This window comes from Suricata suricatta, chromosome 13 (assembly GCF_006229205.1).
Source record: "Suricata suricatta isolate VVHF042 chromosome 13, meerkat_22Aug2017_6uvM2_HiC, whole genome shotgun sequence".
In the NCBI taxonomy this organism is placed as follows: domain Eukaryota; kingdom Metazoa; phylum Chordata; class Mammalia; order Carnivora; family Herpestidae; genus Suricata; species Suricata suricatta.
In genome coordinates this window covers 16,895,744-16,911,108 of record NC_043712.1, presented here as the reverse complement: position 1 = coordinate 16,911,108, position 15,365 = coordinate 16,895,744, and the positions used below count along the sequence as shown (strand labels likewise).

General features: G+C 47.4%; 1 protein-coding gene across 2 annotated transcripts in view; it reads right to left on the bottom strand.

Moving 5' to 3' along the window:
- ASTN2 (astrotactin 2) overlaps positions 1 to 15,365 on the bottom strand; it is an 861,939-nt gene that overhangs the window by 348,125 nt on the left and 498,449 nt on the right. For both annotated transcript variants that reach the window (XM_029919897.1, XM_029919896.1), the window contains exon 11: positions 4,782 to 4,932. In XM_029919897.1, coding sequence (XP_029775757.1) covers positions 4,782 to 4,932 — 151 coding nt within the window. The remainder of the gene's footprint in view (positions 1 to 4,781; positions 4,933 to 15,365) is intronic.

Genomic DNA, 15,365 nt, shown 5'->3' with positions numbered 1-15,365 from the left:
CCCAAGGGAATTACCACAGAAGAACCAGAAAACCAAGCCAAATGGGCCCATTTTTTTTCATTTGGGGGTTCAGAAGTTGAGGTCTAGATAGAAGGTAAAGTCTAATGATAATAATAATCATGGGAAGTCTGAGATATGTTAGACCATTGGCTCCTCCACCCTCCACCCCCATCCCTCCCAAAGAAGTAAGGATCATCTGAGTGTGGGAAGATAGGAATGTTGGAAATAAAACAAGACGATCTCGCAAATGCTAGAGAGTGTCCTTCAAAGAGATCCTGTGCTCCATCCAGCCTTGTTCATGGGGTGCTGAAGAGGATGACGAGCTATAGAAAATAAGGGTGAGTTTAAGGGACTGGAAAGCAAAGAGTGTCCCCACCTCACTTGCTGGTAGCATCTGGCTGATGGTCGGGTGCTCTTCTTTGGTATGACAGCACCCAACGACAAGAGCCTCCATGGTTGGCCTAAGTCAAGAGGACTTGAGCTGGCTCCTCTCAGATCCCATGTCTCCACTGTGGTGTCGAAGAACTGCTACCATCAGGCCCTCCTCAGGGCGGTAAAGCTACCTGACGCACAGGGTCAGCTGGCCTCCAATGGCCTTGTGGTGGGGATGGAGGGAGCAAGGCAGAAGATGCCAGGATAAACCACATGCCTGTACATCACATGGGAACAGAGTGGTGCTGACACAATACCAGAAAGGAGAGACAGTGATGGTCAAAGACCAGATAAGACAGCAAGCACTGGAACTGACAGGCCATTGTCCAGCACAGAACCAGCCCTCACCCCCATGCCTAGATGGACACCAGCTCCCTTTGAACTTGGGACACTCAGGAAGAGGTGGGAGGCAGAAATCCTGAACTGATCTAGAATTAAGTTTCCACCACCAATGAATGGAGCAGAACAGAAATGATATTTGGTTACGGAAACATTATGGGAAATTAAATAGGCTGTGCTTTTGAGCTTTCATGGCTCCAAATATCATATTAACTGCATAAAAACATCCGTGATCCTGGTTTCATCATCTTGCACATAAAGTGAGATTTTGTCAGTCCCTAAACATCTCCAGTTATATGCTTTTACAGAGAACCTATGAGTTCAAGAGCTACTGCTTCCTTCTGAAAGATGAAGAAACTGAGGCTCACAAGGTCAACATAGATTCTAAAGCTTGCATGACCAGGTCGGGGCATAAGCCCAATTTGCTCAGCCCAGCCTTCTTTCCAAGCTTCTCTGCTACTATCTCCTCTCAAGGTCACAGGAAAGCAAGCCAAAAACGGTTCTGGCATGAAGAATAATACTGAAAACAGGTTCCTGGACCTCTATCTGACTACCTTGTGGTAATATCTTGGGAAGTCATTCTGGCTCCTGCATGGGTGGGGAAGTCACTGCCCAGGTTTGTTGTGAAGATGAGTTATTAGATGCAGACATGTCTGGGGAACTCCAAAGTGCTTTAAAAATATATGGTATTATTACTACTTTTGGGGTTTTTTTGTTTGTTTGTTTTTGTTTTTTACCAAAGGGAGTTTCTTAGAAGAGGAGCTGTAACAGACAGCCTCTCTATGCAGGTATGCCAAAGAGAAATGAGACTTCCAAGTTCATTGTAAAAGTGGGTGTCTTCTCATCTATTCTAAAGGCACAGAGAAGAGTGCACCTTACCTCCATTGAGCCCTGGAGTTGCAACTTTAACATGACATCCTTAATCTAGAGAGGAAGGTCTTTGACAACCTCATCAGGCTGTTGAATTTTCTCTTAACCTCCAGGGAACGAATTTTCTCTCTCTCTCTCTCTGTCTCTCTCTCTCTCTCTTTAGTTTTCCAGTTTACATTGATGACTGGGGGGGAAAGAGACAGCTCTTACCTAGACACACACACACACACACACACACACACACACACACGTGTGTGTGCACCCTCTGCATTCTGAGGTTTCGTCTTCTGAGACATATATTTTCAAGGAGAGGGAGTTTAATTAGTTCGGGAAATGGAACTGATGGAAAAAGGGAATAGGGGCAGACAAATCATGCCTTTCAGAAATACCAGCTTCCTGTTTTGGAGACAACACAGCTGATCTGGGACACCCTTTGAGTTGTGTGTCCACTGAGTAGCTTTAAGACTTGGGCAAATCCTCCTCTCTCTCAGTGGGCCTCACTTTACTAATGAGCAAAATGGAGGGTTGGGTTGCGATACTCTGAAGTATACAGCCACTGTCACCAACCCCCCTTTCTGTTGCCTGCACCCTACTTTTCCTTGAGAGTCTGTGTTCTTCCTCCAACTCACTACCACCTATTGTAGGTGCAGCTGGCACTTAGCCAAAGTCTTGGGTATGAACAGGTCTGGGATGAGCCCAGGGTTTCCCCTTGACCACAGTGATTGGTACAGTGATGAGCATGGGGACCAAGGGGGCCCAATGAGATGAGATCTTGGGAGTTCGAGGACCTAGGGAAGAGATGTTCTTGTCCTACAGGACTTACCGAGTGGGGACGCTGTAGCTGCCAGCGAATGGCATGGTGCTGAGGAAAGCAGAGTGAAGAGAAGACGGATCCCAATGACATTGCTTAAACCCCTTCATCCTTCTGTGTCTAGACTTCTATTTGATCCAGTACATTTTGTCTTTTTATCTAAACCAGTTCTGAGTTTCTATCACTTACAATCCTAAGAATTCTAATAAAAAAAATCTCTAATTGCCCACCTACGTCTGAAGATCTGCTGATCTTTGAATCTAACGTGTAGTTTAATTGCATTATCTCAATCTCTAGAAGCTTTTCCTTTGTATTGGCCTCCCAGCTGTTGTCTATTTCCCTAACTATGGTGCAGGAGCAATAAGAGTGGACTGTGTATTCTATTTTTTGTGGTCTCTCCCAGAGCAGGAATTCATATCTCTGGCCCCATGCCTCCCTCTATCCCTTCCTTCTTGCTTCCTTATTTACACAGATAGTTGGGGTGTTAAGCTGGACCAACAGATTCCTGGGTTCTCTCTCAATGTCCTGGGTAGGATAAACTTGAAAATAGCCAGTCTGTGCAATAAATATTGTAGAAACTGTAACAGATATAATAGGTGCATGAAGACAATGATGATCCTTGGAACAGTGTGGTCACTTTGCCAAGATGGGGAAGGAAAAGAAGACAAATCTGGAAAGAGATCTACTTGTTTGCTACCCTGGCTGGGTGGGTGGGAAAAGGACCTCAGGCAAAAGGATGGCAGGAGCATAGGCTCCGAGGCATTAAATAGGCAAGTATGTTCAGAGAACTACATCTAATTCATCCCACTGGCTTTAGTGGAGAATGAAGCAAAGTGCTGGAGAGGTTGGAAAGAAGGCATCGAATTCCAGGCAAAGAAGTTTAGCTTGTAGGGTGCTGTTTCTCAAGTGTGCTTCGGTGACACCACTGCCTCCCCATACACACAACACTCATTAAATTGTTACAATTTTACACTCCTGGGACCTAACCCCCACTACAGAATCAAAATTACTGGCATGGGACCCTGAAACATACATTATATATTTTTATTAATATTTTTTAAAATTTATTTTGAGGGCGGAGGAGGGGTAGAGAGAGAGAGGAGAGAGAGAGAATCCCATGCAGGCTCTGCATTGCCAGCACAGAGCCCGACCTGGGGCTCGATCTCATGAACTGTGAGATCATGACCTGAGCCGAAACCAAGAGTCAGAGGCTTAACTGACTGAGCCACCCAGCTACCCCTGGACCCTGCATTTTAAGCAGAGCCCCCTAGGTCATTCCTATGAAACAAACCATCTAGTCTGGAAGCCTCTTTCAATAGACAATGAAGATCCTCACAGACCTTCTTCTGTGTACTTATTCCATGCCAGATACTAGAGCTCTAGGCAACAAGTCTGCACCCTTCTCCATGCCCTTGCTTTAGTCATCCCCATTCTTTTCTTTTTTAAGTTTATTTATTTGTTTTGAGAGAAAGTGAGCGAGCGTGAGAGAGTGCACTTGGGAGGGGTAGAGAGAGGGAGAGAGAGACAGATAGTCCCAAGCAGGCTTTGTATCAACTCAGAGCTGGATATGGGGTTTGAACCCATGAACCATGAGATCATGATCTGAACCAAAACCAAGAGTCAGATGCTTAACTGAATGAGTCCCCGGCTCCCTGCCCACTCTTCTCCTAATGTGAGCTGACCCATTTAAAAAAATGTTTTTAATGTTTGTTTATTTTTGAGAGAGAGACTGAGCATGAGTAGGGGAGGGGCAGAGAGAGAGGGAGACGCAGAATCCGAAGCAGGCTCCTGGCTCTGAGCCATCAGCACAGAGCCTGATGCAGGGCCTGAACCCACCAACTGTGAGATCATGACCTGAGCCAAAGTCGGACACTCAATAGACTGAGTCACCCAGGTGACCCATGACCTATCTTTTAAATCCAGTTCCACACTACCTTCCCTACCTTCTGCCAACTTTAAAATCTCAGCTGAAATTCTCCTAGACCTCTCACTGACATGGCCCCAATGTGTTCAGAGATAAGACATGCCCTCCTGCACTTCCAAATGGACAGTAACCTACCTGACGCCAGGAGCTCTCAAGGACCTATTGCATGTTGGGCACTAAAGTGCTGATATTTCATTCTTCCAACAATTCCACATGGTAGGTTTAATCACCCATTTAACAGATAAGGAAACCAAAGAATCCTGGTGTGCCAAACAGGACATAGGGGTAGGAGCTATGAGTAGTGTGACTCTCCTTCACAAGCCCTGCCCCCCAGCAGGGAGGGGCCTCCGGAGAGCACCTTTAGCACCTGGGCCAGCACCATGTTCATGGGCCAATGGCACTTACCACACATCCTGAGGAGTCCACCTGGCGGTCTGACACGCACTTGAAGTTTCGAGTACAGCCCCCATTGTTCCGAGAGCAGTCACGAACTGGCCCAAAGGAGGACAGCAGGTCATTGATGGTTTCAAAGTAAGTGGACAGCATTGCCTCTTCCCTTGAAGACAAAGGGGATGGTTAAACCCCAGAGACACATGTATCATTGGATTAAAACAGTTAAATATGCATTCAATACATTTAAGATCATCATTCATGGTATTTGTAACCAAGAAAATGACACAAAAATCCATATTTAAGAAGAAATGAATAAGGAACAAATTCCAACAGGTAGGCCGTCACATGACATGATGTTTTTCTACCTGTGATCAAGAGGAATAAATTTGGAACGTTGCATTCTTTATTTCATCAATCCCCATAATTTGGGAAGGTAGGCATGAGATTTCCATTTTATGAATAAGTGAACTGGGGCTCAGAAAGTTGAATGTCTTGCTGAAGTCCACCCAGCCTGTCATGTGGCAGAACTGAAGTTTGTGCCAGGCTCCATTGGAGTCCAAAGAGCAAGCTCTTCCCAATAAATATACAACTCTTAACTTACGTGACATATATTTCTACAGATTCCAGGGCTTCCCATAGCAACTCTGCAAAATGGGCATCTTCCTCTTATTCCTACTTTGGATATAAATTGAAACTATACAAGGTATGGGACTTACCCCCAAATCACCAGCCAATAAATACCAGGACCAAAGCACAAATACGGGACTATCTGACTCTAGGACCCCAGAACTGTATTCTTCATTCTGTCGCATCAAAGTGACAACAACTGTTGGAAAGGTCACGGGATTCTAGGCAAATGCATCATTCCTCCCGAATGAGGTTCCCAAGGGAAAGCACTGGACTAGGTACCATAATTTGTGGATCTGCCAAGATTTTATTAGAGGGGATATCCAGACGAAAGTTTCTGTATGCTCTTTTCTGCTGGAAGTGCCCCCAGTAAGAGTATCCTAGCATGGGGATGGATATCTGTGATGCCGACAGATGCAGGAGACACTAAAGGGACACCATGGGAAGTGAGAGGTGCACACATCCCATGACATATGGCTCTGGAGTCCAGAACTATGCACGAAGGGGGATGCCTGGATGTGTACATCTTGCAAGAAGAGGCCAGTGAGCACTAGTGGTGATGCCAACGGACCAACCTTCATCCTTCTCCCAGTGGTTTCCCCCACAGGCCTGGAGTTCTAGGTGTTGGTGCCCTAGATTATTTTCTGTCTTTGGCACAATCCCTTTCTGTCCCGTCTTTCATAGTGACTGCCAGGGAACTTGATGAATTCCAGCTCTAATTAGAGACCTCATTGATTAATAAGATTTCTCCATTACTTCACAGAAGAAAATCTAAATGAGTTTCCTTGGCATTCAAGGTCCTTCATAATTTGGTCCTGCCTACCTGCCTAGCTCCATTTACCCTGTCCTCATATTTTCTATTGGTGAGCCTTGGGTCCCTTCTCACTCCCTAAACACACAATCTTTGGTTAGGTTCTCTGAAAACAGACTCTGAAACAGAGTTGCATACAGTAGGTTTATCAAGGATCCCTCTTATGCACTTTTAGAAAAGTAAGCAAGACAGGACTGGACAAGGGAGAGGCTGACCTGCAACATGGTTAATGCACGTTGATCTAAAGCCTCAGTTTGTCCCTAGGGGAGCTCTAGAGCTGGGGGGCCCTTTAAGGATTTCTGATTAGAGACATCACCCTGTGAGCCAGACAATGGCCAAGGGCTGCCATCTGGAAGGTGGACCCTTGCTCAAGGCAGAAGGCAATCAATGCCCAGTGAGGAACACAGCTGTGTGGGCCATGAGCCATGATCCGGGGGATGGGCAGGTCAGCCCTGAAGAAGGGGTCTGAGTGTAGTACGTCCCTCTACCTCTCTGAATCCTTCATCATGCTCTTAGTTTAGGATGCTCAGCTCTAACTTTTCTCCCTGAAAAAATCTGAAGAATCCTTCAAAACTCTTCAAGTTCATCCATTCATCTATCCATTCATGTGTTGCACATGCTTACTGAGGGATTACTATGCAGCAGGTACTATTCTACGTCTACAGATGCAGAAGTGACATAGGACAAAGGCCTTCCCTCCACAGAGCTTGCTATGACCTCCTTTGGAAAACCCTTTCTACTTCCCAAACCAGAATTAATTTCTTTTCCCTCTGAGTACATTGTTTAAATCTATTACCTCACTGATCTTAATCATCAGCTCTGTGGTTTCCCAGAGAGACTGTATGTAAGCTTCTGGAACAAACGGCTCAAGAGTAGCCCATCTCTCTCTATCCCTCAGCACAAGGCCTGGCAAAAACCTGTCATAAGCAAATGTTTTTCAGATAAGACAGAGAAAACCTCAGAAGGCTTGGATGTAGATTCCACCTCTCACTGGTTTCACCAAGAGTCTCTCCAACAGGACACCCCCCCCACGCTAGGTCCCCCTCCCAAGTCTTTCATGCTCAGGTCTGAAGGATAGGACAACAGAGATGGCAGGAGAGCTGCCAGATGACCCCTCACTTCCCAACTTTACACAGAGTGAGGTCAGGATGGCAGGTGGGGGGAAGAGGATTAACAGTTCCTGAACTGAGGCTTTTGGGAGGCTTGCCATTTCGGAATCATGGACCCAGCTGAGAATTCTGAGAAGACATTAAGGCTATTAAAATATGAATATACTTAGAGGGAGAAGAAGAAGTAAAAAGAGGGGATAAAGACAGAGGGAGAGACAAGCTGAGGAAGTGTGAGACCACATAAAGAGATACACATGTAGAAAATCACTAGAAAGAAAGAACTGGATGGATGTAAAGGATGGATGGGTGGGTAGAAAGAAGGAAAGAGGAAGGAAGGAGAGAGAGGGAGGGAGGGAAAGAGGGAGGAAGGATGAAAGGGAGGAAGGAAAAACAGATAGACAAACAAACACAGAGACAGAGAGAGACACCTGGAGGAATGTCATATATAGAAAGATTACAAAAGAGGACGATAGAGGCAGAGAAAGTGTGTGAAAAGAGAGACAGAAATGAAAAGCCAAATTAGGGAGAAACAGGAGTAAGAAATACCCAGATTTTAAGAGGAGAAAACACCAGGGCGCCTGGGTGGCTCAGTCAGTTGAGCATCCAGCTTCGGCTCAGGTCAGGATCTCACAGTTTGTGGGTTCGAGCCCTGTGTTGGGCTCTGTGCTGACAGCTAGCTCAGAGCCTGGACCCTGCTTCCGATTCTGTGTCCCCCTCTCTCTGTCCCTCCCCTGCTCATGCTCTGTCTCTCTCTGTCTCTCAAAAATAAATATCTAAAAAAATTTTTTTAAAAAGGAGAAAACACCAAGGTAAACAAAATGAGGGCATTGTGTATGGAGCGGAGCTGGGGTGGGGAGGGGAAGGGGTGGGGAGGGGTACAGGAGAAGGGCACTGGGACCTGGCAGGAGGCAGGCTCAGAAAGCCAGAAAATGGAAGAAGAAAAAGACCCTGCCTAAGTGGAAGAGAACACACAGGGACACAGAGAGCAGTCAGAGAATGACAAAGAAAAACAAAGGAAGAAAAGAGAAAAACAAGCAAAAAATGTCACCTTGCCGTGGAACCTGGAGACAGCTCAGGCTATACAAATAAGGAGGCTGTTAGCTTCTAAAAGGATTGATTCTGCATAAACATCAGTTACATGAGGAGAACATTATTTAAAACACAAAGAGCTGACACCAGGGCTGCTACTGAGTCTAGTGGTGAATGTGTCGGGCTAAGAAAATGAAGAATCATCCAACACGAGTGAGAGAAGTAGCTCAAGGCAGATTCTGACATTTTCTTAACTCCAGACTTAATCCCTCATCTCAGCTGCTGAGTCCAGAACGTGGGGTTTGTGGGAACTTAAGGCTGCCCCTGGCACTGAGCACAAAGGATCAAGGGACTGGCACCGCAGGTGGAGGTGGGCTGGGGTGACAGAGGGATCTGGGTGAGTCACAGCTTTGCCAGAAATTGCCATCAGCACCAAGGACATCATCATCTGGACTTTCTGAGCACCTGCTGTGCATGGAGAACCTGCTAGGCTCCTTCCCTGTGCTCTGTCCTCTGCCTTTCAGCTATGAAAACCACATTTTTAATCCTACTGCGCAGCCGGAGAGACTAGGTCTTGGCTTCTCCATCACTTACCCTGGCCCATGAGGTGGAGAGGCCAGTGTATGCACCCAAGGGTGCCTGATGTCAGGTCCTGAGCTCCTTCCCAGCCATAGCTGTGCTGGGCCAACTTCTCTGTGCCCTTGAGCAAGGTAGTGCTCTCATAACAGGAAAGCCAGTAGAAACCTGCATCTAATGTCTCTGGGTCTTCGAGAATGGAGAATCAGAAGGATAGAAAGTATACAGCCTCTGCGTATCTCCCAGCACTGCCTCCCGGCCTGGGCACCTGCCACGGTAGCCTCCATCCATGTTCGAATAAGACGGGGAAACACGGGCACTCATTTCCTAGAGCAGTCATAGCCAGTACCACAAACCAGATAACTTAAAACACCAACGACTTATTCTCCCCAGGTCTGGAGGTTGGGAGTTCAAAATCAAGCAGAGCAGTGCTTTCTTCTTAGACCCTAGGGGAGAATCCTTCCTGGTCTCTTCATAGCTTCCATGGTTCCTGGCAACCCTTGGCATCTCTTGGCTTATAGCCACATCGTTAACCTCTGTCTCCATCCTCACATTATCCTCTCCCTATGTCAGTGTCTTTTCCTCTTCCTACGGTGACACCATCCATTGGATTCAGCACCTACCCAAATCCATTATGCCTTATCTCAATTACATTGGCAAAGACCCTATATCCAAATAAGGTCACATTCCGAGGATGTGGGTCGACATGAATTCTGGGAGGACATGACTCGACCCAGTATTCATGGCTCGCAGGAAAGTCCTCGGCCTCACACAGTAAGACAGAGCTGGGACTAGAACATTCCGGTCCTTGGCTCTTACTCCACAGCTCCTAACACCACACCAGCCCTGCCAGTTCCAGACTCTGCATGTTACATGATGGTATTTACAAGGCCTATAAAGTCCTAGAAAAAGAACCACAGTGAAACCACTTCTCTCCTCACTGGAGAGGAGAAAAGATCAACGTTCATGAAGAACACAACATCCCAGGCAGAACAGGGGTTAGCAAGCTTTTCTTTATAGGAATTCATAGTAAATACCTTAGGTTTTGTAAGCCTTACAGTCTCTGATTCAACTACTCCATTCTGCTTTTGTAATGCACAAGCAGCCATGGAAAATATGCAATGGCCTTCTGCAAAGTGCAATGAACTAGTGTGGGTATGTTTCAATAAAACTGTACATACAAAAAAACATGGCAGACCAGATTGTTATTTACTTTTTGGGTTTTTTTTTTTTTTTATGGGAAAATCCACAGGTCAGGGCTGGAGTTAGGATTTGAAGACAGGTATGCCCAACTCCAGAACACACATTTTTTCTCCTACATGAAGTTTCATCTGTACCTCAGTCTTCTCATCTGTAAAGTGGGAGCAGTATGTTTCTAGTTTCCAACCACATAGGATCATTGTGAAAACATAATGACATGGTGCAAAGAAGCCCAATACAAAGTGAATCATAATCCATTCATCATGAAACATCTGGGGGCACCTGGGTGGCTCAGTCAGTTAAGCATCTGACTTCAGCTCAGGTCATGATCTTATTGCTCGTGAGTCAAGCCCTGTGTCAGGCTGTGTGCTGACAGCTCTGAGCCTGGAGCCTCCTTCCGATTCTGTGCCTCCCTCTCTCTCTCTCTGTCCCTCTCCTAGTCACATGCTGTCTCTTTCTCTCAAAAATAAATACGTTAAAAAAAGAAAGAAAGAAAGAAAGAAACAACTGGGCACCCATTGCAGGCCAGGTACTGAGCTGATCATTACTGCAGCTCTCCTCTGTCCTCTCCACGCCTCTGTCCCTGCACCTGCCAGGTTCAGACGCTATCCAAGTTGTTTCCAAGCTGCTCTCCAACTTACGCATCCCAGTTCTTTTTGATATTACTGGTTTCAAAACTAGGTCAACCAGGGGCGCCTGGGTGGCTCAGTCAGTTGAGTGTCTGACTTGAGCTCAGGTCATGACCTCAGGGTTCGTGGGTTCGAGCCCCACGTTGGACTCTGTGCTGACAGCTCAGAACCTGGAGCCTGCTTCAGATCCTGTGTGTCCCTCTCACTCTGCCCTCCCCTACTCTCTCTCTCTCTCAAAATTAAATAAAACATTAAAAAAACAGAGTCAACCAGAACCACCCCCTCGCCCCCTTGCCCCAGGCTGAGTGAGGCTGCCATGCCCACACTGCCTGATTGCTCACGTGTAAATGTGGCACCTCGACTCCACTGGGCTGAGTCAGCAGAGCCCCACACAGGGCGAGCATCAGGCAGGGCAGCTGGGAACCGATGCTGACATGGCCTGCTGCTAATAAACACCTGGAGAGGTCTTTGTCCTCACAGAGAGGTGTGAATGGATGACTCAGGGCCCAGACAGGGCCAAGACCCCATGAGAGCAGACGAATCATCCTCTAACAGCTATGGGTAGCTTGTTTCCTAAACCCCCACGGAGGGAGGGACCTAGGACAGGCTTCTCAGCCCCAGCAGCATGAGCAGCAGTGTGGACAGTGGATATGCAGCAGCTTTGTCTCCTGGCTTCACTCACTATGAGGTGGTGGGCAAGTCCCTTACACTCTGAGCCCCTCCTTTCTCATCTGCAAAATGAGTATATGAACTGGCAGAATTAGCATGAGAAATCAACCAGACGATATATGCGGAACCAGACAATATATACCACCATGCAGAAAGTGCCCAGCAGCTGGTGGTACTTAGTGCCATCTGAGTGTCCCTCAAAGTTGCAAGAAGCATGACTTGAGAGTGTAAGGAACTTAGTGCAGGAGAACCTCATATTGTCCATTTCCTCATTCACGTTTTCCATGGATGCCTCATTTGTTCTGGCCCCAAGCTGGTTCCTGGGGCCCACGGCAATAGATGTGACACAGCATGTGCTGGCGAGGTAGAAAAAAACCCAGAAAGGTTAACCTAGCAATATAACTGAACCCCCAGGTTCATATAGAGGTCCCCTTCAGGCACACCCTGGAAGTGGAGGGTCAGGCAAAACTTTTTGGAGAAGGCAGTATTGAACCTGAAACAGAAAGGATGGGCAGGAATTAGGCCAATGAAGGAGAGTGGTATGGGATACGAGTATTCCAGGCAGATGGAACGGAATACGTTCGGGCATAGAGGTGAGGGAACTTTAAGTGATGTCAGGAAGCAGGAGGGGTGGGAAGAGGTAGGGTGTGGCAAATGATGGGCCAAGAGGCAGGTTGGGCAAGATTCTGCGTGCCAGGCCTGGCAATACTGGACTCCACCCTGGACCTATGAGGTAGCCACCTAAGGGTCCTAAAAAGCAGGGCCTACTTTTATTTAGACTAGTAACACAGATTGGCACTTGATAAAAATCATTATGGCAATTAAAACAACAATAGTTAATGCTTACTGGGCATTCATAATGCATCCTAAAATGTATCAAGCAATGCATGTGTCAGCCTACTTAATCCTCATTTAAAAAAAACCCAACAATGATGTAAATGATATGATCATCCCCATTTTGTAGAAGAAGAAACTGAGGTACCGATTTGAGGATGAAGGCTGTTTGGAGGTCAGCCGAAGACAGCGCAGGAATAGCCTCGGGGCTGTGGCTGGCATATGGTCAGTACTTTATAAAGATTAGTTATAAAAGGTTTCCAGGCAGAGGTGAGCTGGCATAAGGCCACAGGGAGGCAGATTTGGGCTTTTCTAAAATCAGAGCTAGTGAGCAATGGGAGCTCGGTCTCACAAGGTCCTGTGGCAGGCCACTGTAGGAGCACAGACCGAGGAGGACTGGCCTTGATCCGGGCTGGCTGTGGAGGACAGGCAGGCTTCCTGAGGTCTGCACAATCTCCTGGTGGTGGCAACAACCATGGCTAATTAAAAATTTTTTTAATGTTTTTTATTTATTTTTGAGAGACAGAGAGAGAGACAGGGTCTCTCTTGGCAGGTCAGAGAGAGAGGGAGACACAGAATCTAAAACAGGCTCCAGGCGCTGAGCCGTCAGCACAGAGCCCGATGCGGGGCTCGAGCCCACGAACCATGAGGTCATGACCTGAGCCAAAGCCGGATGCTTACTCGACTGAGCCACCCAGGCACCCGGCTACTACCTATTGAGACTTAAGACACGGGAGTTTTGACTGCACATGGTTCAGCTCGTCATTTCTCGCCATAGCCCTGTGGGGTGGTGTTACTGGTATGCCCTTTTTGTTGAGTAAGAAAGGAACGCGCACCCTCTCATGCACGAACTGGCACTCACAGAGCTGGGGGCTTGTCCTGTGTCACACAGTAAGTCAGAGTGGCGGAGCGGGGGCTCTGCCCTGACTCTGAGCCAGCTAGCAGTGTCCTGTTTTCCTCCTCAAAATCCCTTCCTAGCTGAAGGTTGGAGGGCTGGTGTTGCAGCTGACACTTATCATTCCCCTTGCTCTAGCAATTACAGTCTGCAGTAATTTAGGTCAAGAATATGCTGTGCACTGTGGTCTCATAGCTTCCTGTGTGTGTCTGTGCCTCTGAGCGGCTCGCGAGCTTCCTGCACGCTGATCCTTCCTCCTTGGCGTCCCTCAGTGGGCTGGCTGGGCTGCAGCTGCTCAGTGAATGAGCACAGGCGGTGAAGGAAGAGGAGGGACAGAAAGGGCCCATCAGTTGTGTGGTCTTGAGGACTGAGAGAAAACGATCGTGAGCGTCCATGGCCCATCTGTGAAATGGGGACAGTACCATTCAGCTCACAGGGTTGGGTGGTCAGGACTCCATGAGACAAAAGATGTCAAAACCCCTCATCTTCCCCAGGCTCAAACCGGGACCTCAGTAGGGAACTGTTGTGATTTGGAAATGCCTTTGTTCATTTCACAAATATTTACCCAGGGCTCACTGGGGGGAGGGGAGGCTGGAGGTTCTGCAGGAGGAGAAGAGCAAACAGGACAGGGGCTTTTTGTTCTCTTGGAAGGTGCTGTTTAGGTACCCAGAGTCACCCAGCAAGTCCTATTGATGCCGATCTCCAAATCTGTGCCTATGTCTGTGTCTGCAGGTCAAAGGTCTACGTCTGTTATTACAAAAGATGTCTTTCAGACCACATGGCAGGGGGCCATCTACTCTAGGGTGCTGAAGATGGGAACTGGGTGTTGGGGGAAGTGGATTTCCCCAGAGAGTATCCAGCCTGAAGCCAAACCAGCCAGAGGCGTTCTGTCACACCAGGACACTCCTAATGTGTCACCCTCCTACCCCCCCATGCACAAAGACCATGGGGTCCCTCTGATCTTCGAGGCCATCGTTCCTGGGCAAAAAGCCATCACCTCCTTCTGACTGCTCAGTCATAGAAATTCTCCTCCTGGCCCCCCCTCCTTTCTCCTGCCCCTTGTGAATCCCATCATCATATTAAAAAGGAACCATTATTAAAAAGGTTCAGTGACAAATGCTGAGGCTCGAGGATTATTTATTTATGAAACACCCACATGAAGTCATTCAGAGCTTCTAACAGCTCTCATCTCAGAGAGAAGCTCATTAAGACCGGCCCGGGGGGTGGGGTGGGAGGGCACTACGTTCTCAGAAGCAGCTATTCAGGACGCCCAGCAGGGAGAGTGCCTGTTGCACAGAGAGGGCAGAAGACTCTGCTGACCTGGGGTGGTGGTGGGGGCCGCCTGGCGGCAGCGGAGCCCACTGTTAGAGAGCAAACGGTGCTGTGTGCTCTAGAGGGAGAGCACAGGCTCCAGGCTCCAGGCTAGAGGCTCCAGGCAAATCTGGGTCCAGCTTTGTCTCGCTCTGCTGTGTGACCCCAGTGACTTTCTATCCTCTCTGAGCCACCCAGGTTCCACATTCATGTAATGATCATGAGGTCTCACAGGGCCCTTCCACCTCAGATTTGTAGTAACATTATGTGGCTTCCCAAAAACGATAGGGTGGAAATGTAAGAATGAAGGAGTGTTTCCATTCCACTGGTCATTGACATTGTTTTGCACCTAAGGAAATCAAGGGACTTACACAGCAGGGAAGTGAGAAAGTGTCACCGTGTGTTACATGACAAAGCCATGGGCTCAACCCAGCCCTGCCACTGATCAGCGAAGACACTTTAACAACTCGTTCAGCTTCTCGGAGACTCGGTTTCCTCAAGCATAGAGCACTGGCCACAGCACCTAAGTCTTATGTAACCATGGTGATCACAAGATACTTAAAGCTCCATGAAGGCAGGGCCCTCATATGCTCACAAAGTACAGTGCCTAGAACGCTATACAGGCTTCCAGATTTTTATTGGAAAGATGAGTATTTGAATGAATGAATTCAATCTTTTGCGCATTGCTCTATCCACACATTTTTTTGTTGTTGTTTTTATTTTTATTGTTATGTTGTTACTAACAATAGCATCCTTTTAAAAGTCAATCCTGAAAGTCCCTCACACTGGAAAACAGGGAGTTTTAACTCGGTGCCCAAGACCCCGCATCTGCAGAAGCATATGGACCACATCTTAGATTAATGTCTTTCAATGCATAAAGGCAAATGCAAAAAACATTACAAAAGA